Raw genomic sequence first — 12,495 nt, forward strand, 5'->3', positions numbered from 1 at the left:
CTGTTTTGAAATCTGCAATTAAATATGATTGAATTTTAGTGTTTGTATTTTCTTCCAGTTTAGAAAATTATAAATCAGTCAGCTAGTGGTCATTGTCTCTAAGATATGTTAGAATGTTGTAAAATGAAACTCTAATTCATAAATTGCCTACCACTTAGAGAACTTTATCACGACAAAAGTCATAACAACAAAGCTAGCTAGTGTGTAAGTTGGTCAGTGGCTAGTGAATTTAATTAGGATCTCTTCTATTGTGCTCTTTGTAAACTTGGCAAGCAAATAAAAGTAGTAAGGCAAAAGTACTAATTTTAAAAGCCAAAGCTTTGAATCTTTCATTGGATTTAATAATATGTTTTCTCATTCTGCTGAATCTATCTATATACACAACAATTGTGTGTGTGTGTGTGTGTGTGTGTGTGTGTGTGTATGTGTGTGTGTAGGCCAGAGGGTGATTTTTTTTCCACCACTCTTGGCCTTGCTCCTTTAAGACAGTATCTCTCCCTGAAGCACATTGAGCTTTGACCTAGGCTGACTGTCTAGAGTTTCTCTCTGCCTCTATCTCCCTACAATGCAGGGTTACAGGTGTGTACAGTCATGCTTTTCCTTGTGTGGAGATGTTGGGGATTTGAACTCAGGTTCTTATGTTTGTACAACAAGTCATTTTACCCATGGAGCCATCTTCCCAGTCCCTTTAGGCTCCTCATCTCATCTTCCTACATAGCCCATGCTGCTGTGGAGCTCATGGTCCTCCTGCCTCAGTCCCTGCGGGACTGGGGTTGCAAGAGTGTATCTTTATGCCTAGCTTAGGAAAAGTTTTAACGTCTTATCTTGTCTGTCTTCCTTCCTTCCTTCCTTCCTTCCTTCCTTCCTTCCTTCCTTCCTTCCTCCCTCCCTCCCTCCCTCTCTCTGTCTCTCTCTCTCTCTCTCTGTCTGTCTCTGTCTCTGTCTCTGTCTCTGTCTCTCTCTCTCTCTCTCTCTCTCTCTCTCTCTCTTTCTTTCTTTCTTTCTTAAAAACAGGACAGAAACAGGTCATTCATGGTAAAACCTTAGTTTCTGAAGATTTAGCAGTCAATGTCAGTCAGTTAGCAATTTGACTAGGGCAGTTTGCTACATTGGTGCCTAAAGGAAATTATATTGGTTCTTTTCTTGATCTCCTCTGACCAAGTAAGGAAATGTAAATAATTGTGAAGACGCTAGCGTGTAATCAGATTGACTTGCTTTCTAGATCTAACCTTACAAAGGGGGAAAGGTGAACAGAACGCTCTGAGGAGTGCCCTGCCGTGTGACTGGATAATGTCTCACATGTGATTTGATCTTACCCTTTCAAGTGAAGGGCTGTGAGGCACAGGGAATGGCTTCAGAGAATCCTAGGTTGAAAATGTCAGAGCTAATGAGTGAAATAGGCTCAGGTCCAATCGTGAGATTTCCTCCACCCAGTGTCTCAGCCTACTACTGTGATCCTTTCTGAAATCTGGCCTCAGAGCCTCGGTTCTCTGTGGTAGCCACTCTGATAGGGACTGGCTATGTCTGTCAGATTAAATGGCCTGTAGCTGATTGTTAGCCAGAGATTCAGAGGCTGACAGACGGGAGCCTGAGTGCCAGTTTTCTGCTCAGTGACTATATCTCTGAGGCTTCATATCTTAAACTGTGATTTCGTCATATGAAAATGATACCAACTTTTGTAGAAACAGGAATAGAGCAGCCAGCATAGTTATTGGCAAAGCAATGTTTATTGTTATTTGAGACAGGATCTCATTGTGTAGTTCTGGCTATCCTGGAGCTCACTGTATAGACCAGGATGGCCCGGAACGCAGAGATCTACCTGCCTCCTCTTTATGAGTGCTGGAATTAAAGGCGTGCTCCACCACACTTAGTTTTGCCAAATAGTAATTTTAGAATGTATGCTTGGGCTGGAGAAATGGCTCAGAGGTGGAGAGCACTTGTTGCTCTTGCAGAGGACCTGGGTTCAGCTCCAAGGATCCGTTTGGCGGTTAACAACAGGGTATTAACTCTAGTTCTATTGGAATCACTGCCCTCTTCTGGCCAGTGGCTCTGCATGGATGTGGTGCACAGACACACTTGTAGGCAAAAGAGCCATGTACATAAGATAAAATAAATAAAGAAACCTCAAAACAAAACAAACAAACAAACAAACAACAGCATGCTCAAGGCATTTCTCTTCCCCGTCTCTCGTGCTCACGATTATGACAGAGGTTGGCACTGAGAACCAGGCTCAAAATCTAACTTGCCTTGTGCTCTAAGAATGGATGTCTGGAAGTGAGAAAATTAAAAAGAAATGTGTGAAAATCTTATTCATTGTCAAGCACATGTTTATTTCATGGCAAATTCTGAATAACATAAATAAATAACATACATACATACACACACACATATATATATGGCCAAATTCTGTTTTTCTTAATGTTTTATATTCTATAGCTATATATTCTTGATTTTTGTGAATTTTAAACATTCAGGTTTAGTAACCTGCAATATATCTTATTAAATGATTGATTTTTTTTTACTAACCTTTATATATTTCTATGACAGTTATTTACTTAAAATATTTGGAATTCTTTTTCTTTTAAGATAAGGGCTACTAAAATAATAGTATGTGTGGACACTTTTTGATTTTTGTGGTCTTATGTAACAATATACCCGTAAGAACGCGGGATGCGTTTAGCACGGTGAGCATAATATACATTTAGCCTGCCGAGCACCCCAGGTTACCAGTAGTCACTCTGTAGTGAGGGTCATTTCCCCTGCAGATCTCGTGGCTGGGAGCTGCAGCTTGCTGCTGGTGCCTGACTTCTTCAGGGAGTCTCATAGTGCGTAGTGCTTGGCTAGCCACGAAAAAGATAGAAATTCAACATGCTGTGGATGTTTTCTACCGATCACAAGCTTCTTTCTTTACATCACCAAGATGCAAAGATAAGTAGGAAACATTCCCCAATCCTTATTCCACAAACGTTAACATTTATGCTATAGAAGCTTTTCTTTCTAACTTTATCAAATGCAGAAGTTAATGCTGCATCAAACTACTCCGTACTCTTTTTTTTAAATTTTATTTGCCTTTCTCCCCCCCCACCCCCCCTTTGTATCTTTCTCTCTTCCCTTTTTTAAGTGTATGAGAACTTTGCTTTCGTGGATGTCTGTGTACTCTATGTGTACAGTACCCATGGAGACCAGAAGAGGGAGTCAGATCCTGTGGAACTGAATTTGCAGATGGTTGTGAGCCTGGGAATTAAACCTACCACCACCACCCCGTCGACTAGCAACCACTGTGCCATCTCCCCGGCCCCTGCATTCTTACCTAGTGACCTGGTTCACATTTTCCAAACTGTCGTACTTGGGTCTGAGGAAGGCAAAAGTTCTACCTCAGCAATTAAACCGGAGCCATGGATTGCACTGGGATACTAGATTACTTTAACGCTCTTTTATCTGAAATTTTTGTCTCTTTTGTCTTTCTATTGCTTTTGTGTTCTGATCAGTACAGGCAAGACGTTTTGTAGACTGTCTCTCAGGCTGAGATGTCTGTTTCCTGTTTTCTCGTGGGCTTCGATAGGAGCGCCACAGAAAACAACTGTACTTTTCGGTTGTGACTGCTCAGGTTATCAAGCTTAAGTTCTAACATAGCAAGGAGTGTTTTCTTCTAGGCTATGTAGTCTCAGTTTAAATAAAAAATAAATAAATAAATGCTAGTAGTGCTTGGAGCAACCACAAGTTTTGAAGTTCGATAGTGATATAAAGTTAATCACTTCTGAGCAGTTTGAGAAAAGGAATGAGCCCCGTTTCCTCTGTCGTTGCTTTTGTTGAGCATGGGTTCTATTTATGGTTCTACCTCAGAGGGCAGGTATGTGATCTTACCTTGCGAACTCCAAGGAGAAAGCAGCCAGCGTGTGCTACCTGTTCCTACGTTATGAAAAGACCAGTGTGAACTTACTTTGAAATGTGTTCTTACCTTCACATCCACACCTACACATCCCCACGGAGTCCTCACCAACCAACGTCTTTGCCATGTGAAGCCATGTGCAGTGCACTCTTTCTTACAGTGTATTTTGGTAGCGTGTTGGGGGTGGGGGAGGGCTTCCAATTTCAAGTAATCGTTTCCTCCTTGAACACAAACAATTTGTGGCGATTTGTGTTTTGGTTGATCTCTCTGTGTTTGTGTTTTCTTCTTCCGTTATCTAGCCAATCAAAACCCCCCCGACAGGGAAGAAATATGTTAGATGCCCTTGTAATTGTCTCCTCATTTGTAAGGACACATCTCGGCGAATAGGATGTCCTAGACCCAACTGGTAAGAGACAAAGATTCATTCATTCATTCATTCATTCATGCTTTCAAGAAGTATTTATTAAGGCTTTTTATGTGCTAGGCTTTGTTCCAGTCTTTGTCCTCAGTTATTACGAAGCATAGATTTTTCTTGTTATTGTTGTTAAAGAGATGATAGACTTAGAACTTGGCAGTTAGAATTATTTGTAGGATATCATCTTTTTGAACCCACAGTGGATATATGTTCCTTTTCATATGTGGGCATTTAATGGACTATAATAAATCATTGACTCACTGGACTTATTAAAAATAACTAGTTAGTTTGCCTTGGATATAATTAATTGTAACCTAGGAAGCAATTTTTTATCATGTATCTCCTTGTATGCTACATGAGTGTCCGTATAACACGTGTAATGATGTATAATGATGTTGTTTGCCTATTCCAAATGTGACGACGCATGTCCTCACATGTGAGTACATACACACCTTCACTGTTTCTTCCTTCCTGGAACTGCTCTGGCCTTTTGACCATCAAGTGCATCATCGGACTGGAGAGGAAAAAGAAAGCATGGACCCCACGTTCCTTTCTTTCCTTATCTGAGTGAATAACTATCAAACAATACTGGGCTTTCCAGAGACATTTGGTTTAGCTCAGTACTTACTACTTTCATGACCCATTTATTCATGTAGAAAAAAACACTTTTTCGTTCGTTCTCTATCAAATTTAAGTTGTCTGTGTAGATTAGAACTCTTCTCTGATTTGAAGTTATACAGATTTAGAAATGGCTGCTAAGTGATTCCCAAGGACATTGACTAGAACTAGCTTTTACTTGAAATGTAATACACACACACACACACACACACACACACACACACACACACACACACAAACACACACACACATGCTTTATAGATATATTTCCACGTATATATTTGCTTTACTTTTGAAAGATTATTATTTGAAACTTGATGCGGTTGATTTGTTCTGGGTTTGCCTTCGGTCTGCGTTTGGGTCAATGGATTTGTTTGCTTTTTCTTTTCACAGTCGACGCATAATCAACCTTGGCCCCATAATGCTCATTTCTGAAGAGCAACCGGCTCAACCTGCGCTGCCAGTCCAGCCGGAAGGTACAAGGGTAGTGTGCGGGCACTGCGGGAACACGTTCCTGGTAAGTAGCTGTACGTTGGTCATAGGACACTAGTCATCTGGGTCATCCTCTCGTAGATCTGAGGACTGTTTATAATCGTATAGTTTTATCCAAGTGTGCATTGATCACAAAGTTAAAGTAGAGACTTATTGATGAAGCTTGCCGAGTCCAGCGTTTGGCCGGGTATATAACATCCTTTGTGAATTAGACGAAGATGCCTCCAGCTTTAGCTCGATGGGGGGGGGGGGCTGGGTATATTTGTGAGCAAATAAATCTTACCACATTTCTCGCTGTACTGAGTGGCAAAGTGCGTGTGTTTAACCCAGCTTTACGGCTTCTAGAAAATACAAGAATTCAAGAAGAATTCTTACATGATTTATTGAAAATGTTCTGACTTTAAAATTTTTACTTGGAGAAAAGAAAATTAATTCTGATACCCGTGATTAGAAAAACCATTGGGCAGAACCTAAAAGAGGAGTATTTTGATGTGAGCAATTCTATTGAAGTTGTTTTAGTACTGCCAACTTTAACTCACAGTTGAACTTTAAAGAATTAATTTCACGACTCACCCCATCAGGAATGTGAGAGAGGATTTCCTCAGCATTGTGGTGTAGGGACAAGGGGCAGGCAGATCTCTGAGTTTGAGGCCAGCCTGGTCTACGGTGTGAGTTCCAGGACAGGGAGGGTGAAAAAAAATTTTTTTTTCTCTTCAAGACATAGGAGAAAAGAGTTATTTTAGGTTCTTAGTATTAGATACTTTCTAGAGTCTTGGCAAGGAAGTCCATGAACGCCGCCATGGGATGAATGGACTTTTTCCGTGCAAGTGTGTATTGTATTAAAGCAGTTTGTATACACACGTCCTAAATATCTAATTGGGCTTGGGGCCTCCTCATCTACCTGATTACCAGCCCATGTCCCTCAGATGCCTTCAGTTCTTCCAGCTACTTGACTGACATCGGTTTTTTACGGCCTAGCTGTTCTTTTCCGAGTAGTCACCCGACGTGAGCGTTTGCACTCACACCGCCTTCCTCCTCTCCTCACCTTCCTTTCCTTCCCTTATTCCCAGTGGACTTACCATGTTCCTTAGGATTTGCAGCTTTTTCTGATTAGAGCAGTCTTCCTCACAGCTGAGCCATGAGACCTAGCCCAGTTTTGTCACATGACCTCCAGTGTTTTGTTGGAACTGTAAATATGTGCCTTTCTGTTTTCTGTGTGCAGATTATTAGTTCTTTACATCATGTTTTAGATGTATAGAGATATCTAGTAGATGTGTCTAAAATCTTTTATTTTAGCTCTTTGCTCTGTAGCTGTCACCTTGGAACCTCCTTCACCTCCATCCTGGAAAGTGTGTTTCAGTCTGCAGATTTACATCAAGTGCTATCTTCATGGCTGCCGACTTTGTCCTTCTGTGAAGGGACAGGAAGTACCCTTTATTCTGTCGGTAGTTTTTAATCTAACATCAAATTTGCCTAACAATTTAGCTAATGAATTCGAGGTTTTCAGTTATTCCTTTTGGAAAGTTGCAGATTTTCTACCCCCAGATAAGGAGACTGACTGTTCTAATTCTAGGGCCTTCCTATCTGACCCATTCTTCTATATTTCTCCTTGTGTTTTCCTTCTCTTTCATTTTCCTCATTGATTTGAAATTTCATGAAGACAAGTTCCAGGGAAAGCCCATTTTCTGTGGGCTTCTGGGTTTATTTCAAATCATCTAACTTAAGCCTCAGTACCCAAGAGCCTTTCAAATTCTGTTTCCTTTTGTTTATAATCTCTTCCCCCTGGTATCATTTAGAAATAACTTTTTAGAGGGTGATACTTTTCTCAGTGCTTTTTCTCTGCTTTGTCCTGATTTCTCTATGTGTTTCGTTCATAGTAGAAATTTTATTCAAATGTTTATGTAAGTTCCTTTACTGGACTCTATGTGTAGACAGAGGCTAGATGATTTCTCCATTTTCTCCTTTTCTTTGAAAATTTGTCATTCATGAATACATGGCATGCAGATCCGCTGAAGTAGCAGGTTCCCTGGGGAAAGATTCTCTGATCCCCTGGGAAAATTGAAAGTGGGATACAGCATTCCAGGCAACGATGGAGTGACGTACTCACTCCTGCTTAGGCTGCAGACTTTAACCTCTTTGTTTTTAGACTGCTCCCTCGGCTTTCCTAAGGTCACAGGAAACTGTAAGGTCACAGGCTTGTTAGCTCAACTCCTTATCAGAGTAAATCACTCTTCTCTTGCATGTGTTGCATGAGGAGCGCTTCTGGCTGTTCAGTGAGATTTTACAAGGAATACCATAATGTTTGATTTTCAACCTTGCGATGTAGCTGGCAACCAGAAATCATACATGGATCTAGGAGGCTCAAAGTCAGACTCGTTAACATTTAGATCATTTTTAGTATAATACAACAACAGTTAGACACTCACCGTCTTCTTTCTTTGTCATTTCAAGAGGATAAGACAATGTCGCAAGCTATAGTTGCATGTAGATCACTCCTAATTCTTCTTGAGCCTCTGGAATGATTCTGTCCTTTCTGTTTCTGTGGGTTTCACTGTTTTCAGTTCTGGATACAGAGGTGATCACACAGTGTTAACCTTTCCATGTCTGACTTGTTTCATTTAATATGATATTCTTTTTTTTTTTAACATTTATTTCTTTACTATGTATACATCATACAGCTTTCTGCCTGCATGTGTGCCTCCAGGCCAGAAGAGGGCACCAGACCTGATTATAGATGGTTGTGAGCCACCATGTGGTTGCTGGCAATTGAACTCAGGACCTCTGGAAGAGCAGACAGTGCTCTTAACCTCTGAGCCATCTCTCCAGACCCCTAATATGATATTCTTCGTGTTCACTTATATTGTCATAAAGTGGTATGTTTGCCTTCCATTTAAAGACAGAACCATTTCTTTTCATGTGTATGCCACCATTTCTTGGTCTGTCAGCAAGTTTATGAGTTGTTTCTGCATTTTGGTTACCGTGACTCTTGCCCCAGTTGGCATGGAAGTCTGATACTCCTTGTTTTTAGCACAGTCTCTAACACCCTGTTTGAAAGTACATAGTAGGTTCAAATACCTGACCTGCTAGAACTTTCCTCAGTGGGAACCTGCCTGCTTTTTCTGGCATGTGTCTCTGTAAAGAGTTGTGTTTTAGCATCTGGTTCACCAAATCACTTGCTAAGTCTTTGATTTCTGCTGAATACAATTTAGAAGCCATTTGCCCTCTGGGTTTGTTGTTGCTTGGTTGGTTTTTTTCCCCTGTTAGTCCAGAGAGAGTTTCCTTGTATAGTCCAGGCTGCCCTGGGACTCTCTCTGTAAGTCTGGCTGAGAACTCAGAGATCTTCCTGTCTCTCCCCCACCTAGTGCTGGGATTAAAGGTGAGCACCACCACCGCCACCTGGATGTATCCTTCATCTTTAAAGTCATTGACTGTTACTTTAGTTGTACTTGGAGAAGGAGATGGAAATTTATTCCCTCATTCAATTATGTGCATTTCATAAGAATCACTCAGATTTGTCTGATCTAGGATGAAGTATAAATCCCTTCTTTTACATTATATTTTATTGATTAGAACAGCGCTTACATAAATTAGAGAATATACTTGGAATAAGTCACAGATTTGTTTACAATTTCTTCATATTGACTTAGTATAGATCAGCATACTTTATAGATGTCAGCAGACATAAAGTACATTGACTTGGCTACCTGCATATTAAACACATTTGTTGCTCTTCCTCTCACATGAGGAAACTGCCTTTTGAATTGTGATATCGTTTAGAATTCTTCAGAACAGATCTCTTATCAACTCACTCAGGGATCTCCTTCTGTGACGATCATGCATTCTCCATATTTTATATTCCTGATCTTTCCATGATTATCTTTAGATTTACTGTGCAAAAGCTAATGTAATTTGGTAAAAAAAATATGGTGTGCGCACCAGGTACTGAGCAGATCCCAAGGAAATGGTGGCAAGCAACCTCTACCTTCGTAGTTTTCTAACCTGACAGTACGGGGAGGACTAGAACCCTGCGAAGTGTGTTCAGAATAGAGCACGGGAGTACACTGCTTTAATGCAGAGACCCACCTCACCTGAAAGACATGGCATTATCCTAGGAGTACAAAACTGTACAATTGCTTTACGTAAGGTTGGCAAGATGGCTGAGCGGGTAAAGGCACCCCTGCCAACCCCGATAAACCTAGCTCAAACCTAGGAAGCTACATAGTAGAAGGAAAGAAGTGATTCCCACATCATCCTTTGACCTCTACAATGTGAGTGTACACACACACACACACATATACACACACACACACACGAAGAAGAAGAAATGTAAAAATTGCTAATTAAAAAGGAGGTGTTTACACTTAGGTATCTGGATATATGCCCTCGAAGTCCATGGGGTAAACAGATGTTCAGCTTTTGATATGATGGTTAGAAAAAGTATTAATAATTTGAGAGAAAGAAAAATGAATGATAGTGTTAATAATATGGGAAAGAGTAAGGAAAATGTTTAAGAAAATGTTCAACATATATATTTAATTTGCGATGTAATATGTTAGATACCATTATAGCATTTTGAACAAAGTGTGTTTTTGTGGTTCTTTCTGTAATATTTTCCCACTTCCCAGTTACTCGCGCCCACCCCTGCCCCAGTAAGCCCCCTCCCAATTCCTTATTCTTTTCCGGTTTCACGCCCTTTCTTTAGTACCAAGAGAATCATCTAATAGTGAATTCTAGAGAAATGATCCAAATTGAGAGTTTAAATAGATGTGTAAGGGGGATAGTTTTATAATCATAAAACATTACTTATTTATTTTGGTATTTTGTTATATGTAAGCCACGGACTCACATTTATAGTCAAATCTTTTACTTAACACTTAGGCCAGGAGACTGAGTCAGATGATCGTGTTAGCCTATGTTACTCACACAGTTATAATAATTAAAAACTCAAAATCTTTATCCAGAAGAGATGTTTGGTTTAAAAATACAGAATGTAAAGATGATTTCAAAATCTCTGGGAAGTTATTTTTAGTCACGAGTGAGAACATAGTATTAAAAGGATGGGAATAGATTTTGATGGTTTCAGGTTAAGGAGAGAAGCCCAGTGGGTCTGGGAGCTTAGTGATAGCTGTTTCTCTCCTTTGCTGGGCTTTCAAAGCAGGTCAGACAGTTAGAAGGGCTTGGGCTCTATCCCCAGCATATCCGGGGGTGGGGGACTAAGGATTCGCCCAGTGTTCCTAAGTGAATGCTGGCTACAAAGCTCATCTCACTTGTGACCTTATCATTATTGTGCTAAATGTGAATGATATTGATTCTTTTCTACCCATTCTTTGACCGGAGTGGAGAAAAAAAAAATCAAGAGACTAAAAAATTCCTCAGAAAAGAAAGTGAAGTCATGTTCATAAATAAAAGTATGCAGGCATTTAATTCTGTAGGATGAAAAACTAGGCTGAACTGTAGTTGAGTTTTTTTAGAGACAAAAGAAAAAGAAATCCTGTGGTTCTTAGAAGATACTTATGACATTTTAAACAAAAGCATAATAACAACAATGAAAAACAAAAAAACAATTTGCTAGAAGAAATAAAGTGAATATGCAGGCTTAAGCCAGTCCATCAGGAATATAAAGACATTTCTTAACCTGCAACAGAGGTTAACACTGAGTCTCCTGGGGACAGGTATGCACTTGCTGATAAAAGGCATATTCATCCTGACTGAGGTTAGTGTTCTTTTATAAAACTCCCCAGCAAACCAGATGTGCTGAGTCACAGATAATGGGTCAGAGGCACAAGTCACCAAATGTGCTGAGTCACAGTTATTGGCTCAGAGGCCTAACTCACCAATGTGTCGAATCACAGTTAGTGGTTCTGAGGCATAGCTCGCTGTTGTGCTGAGTCACAACAGTTCACGGTCCAGAGGCATAATCCAGCAAATGTGCTGAGTCATTCTTTTGTTGATTAAAGATGAGGATGGTGAGCTGTTTATCCTGTCATGGTTCAAACTTTCCCCTGAAATGCACCAAGCTGTACTGTCAATCAGGAAAGATTTTCTTCACTCGAATACAGAGTAAGTGCCATAGCAGAGGGAAATGACAGTTTCGATGTAACGTATTTCCAGGTGTTTCTCATTGTCTGTTATTTAGTGGGGTGATAATAAATGATTGATTTTATGCAATAAAGCCTTATTTATGGGCTTTTTTAGTTGAAAATGTATCATGGGGCCCCTGAGTTTATCTGTTTAGTAGAATGGGTTAGAAATAAATATGATACTTCAAGATGGCTAACATGATTTAGTTTTAGAGAAGTTCCTTTTAGTTTTTTTGACAGAAGTGAGCTTTTCTTTTTTTAAGACAAGAACCTGGTCATTTAACTAGATTGGCCACAAAAGACCAATAACCTTTCTTTACTCTCTCCTTGCTCCTGGAGCCTGGAAGACAAAGGGCTGGTTTCCCCACCAGCTTACCCACTGGAATCATGGGGAAGAAACACTACCAAATGGATGCAGATTCCCCTATACAGCAGAAATGAGAATGGATAACATCTCTTTATAGATGAGTCAGGGCAGAGACAGAGACAAGGGAAGGGGAACGGAAGGTCTACGGTTACATCCGAATCAGAATTCACCTGAAAAGCACAGAGTTCACAAAAAGGGAGTTACCAGTTTTGTCAGGAGAAATGCCTACAGGAACATAGATGTGTCTGTGATAGATACGCTCATTCCTCTTCTGAAAACACATATCAAACTTGGAGCCAATGTCTACCACACGCCTTTTTCCAACCACCATTGGCAATTCTGAGTCTTAACATTATACAAAGATAGCCAGAGCCACACAGATGAGGGTGATCGTAAGATTGCAGCCATACGGGCGTAGGTGCCAATCTACAGCTTCTCTGAAGATGTAGTTGTGCATTCCAGCATGGGAGCTCAGCGATATGGAACTTGAGGGACTGAGGATATGCTTGTGAGTAAGGGGGACACATAAGGCCAACATTGCTGATCCTGGTCTAGTTACCATTCATTTCTGTTTTTAATTAATGAAGAGAGCATCCAAAAGGCTGAGATGAGAACTGCAGACAAGGAGCTTCAA

The 12,495-nt window shown here is 40.3% G+C and overlaps 1 protein-coding gene across 1 annotated transcript in view; it reads left to right on the forward strand.

Annotated features, from left to right (window-relative positions):
• Pip4p2 (phosphatidylinositol-4,5-bisphosphate 4-phosphatase 2) overlaps positions 1-12,495 on the forward strand; it is a 47,261-nt gene that overhangs the window by 20,344 nt on the left and 14,422 nt on the right. Inside the window, exons 3-4 of the mRNA NM_001024900.1 lie at positions 4,189-4,295; positions 5,316-5,439. Of these exons, the coding sequence (NP_001020071.1) occupies positions 4,189-4,295; positions 5,316-5,439 (231 nt within the window). The remainder of the gene's footprint in view (positions 1-4,188; positions 4,296-5,315; positions 5,440-12,495) is intronic.

The sequence above is a fragment of the Rattus norvegicus genome, chromosome 5 (assembly GCF_021556685.1).
Source record: "Rattus norvegicus strain SHRSP/BbbUtx chromosome 5, alternate assembly SHRSP_T2T, whole genome shotgun sequence".
NCBI classification, from domain to species: Eukaryota; Metazoa; Chordata; class Mammalia; order Rodentia; family Muridae; genus Rattus; species Rattus norvegicus.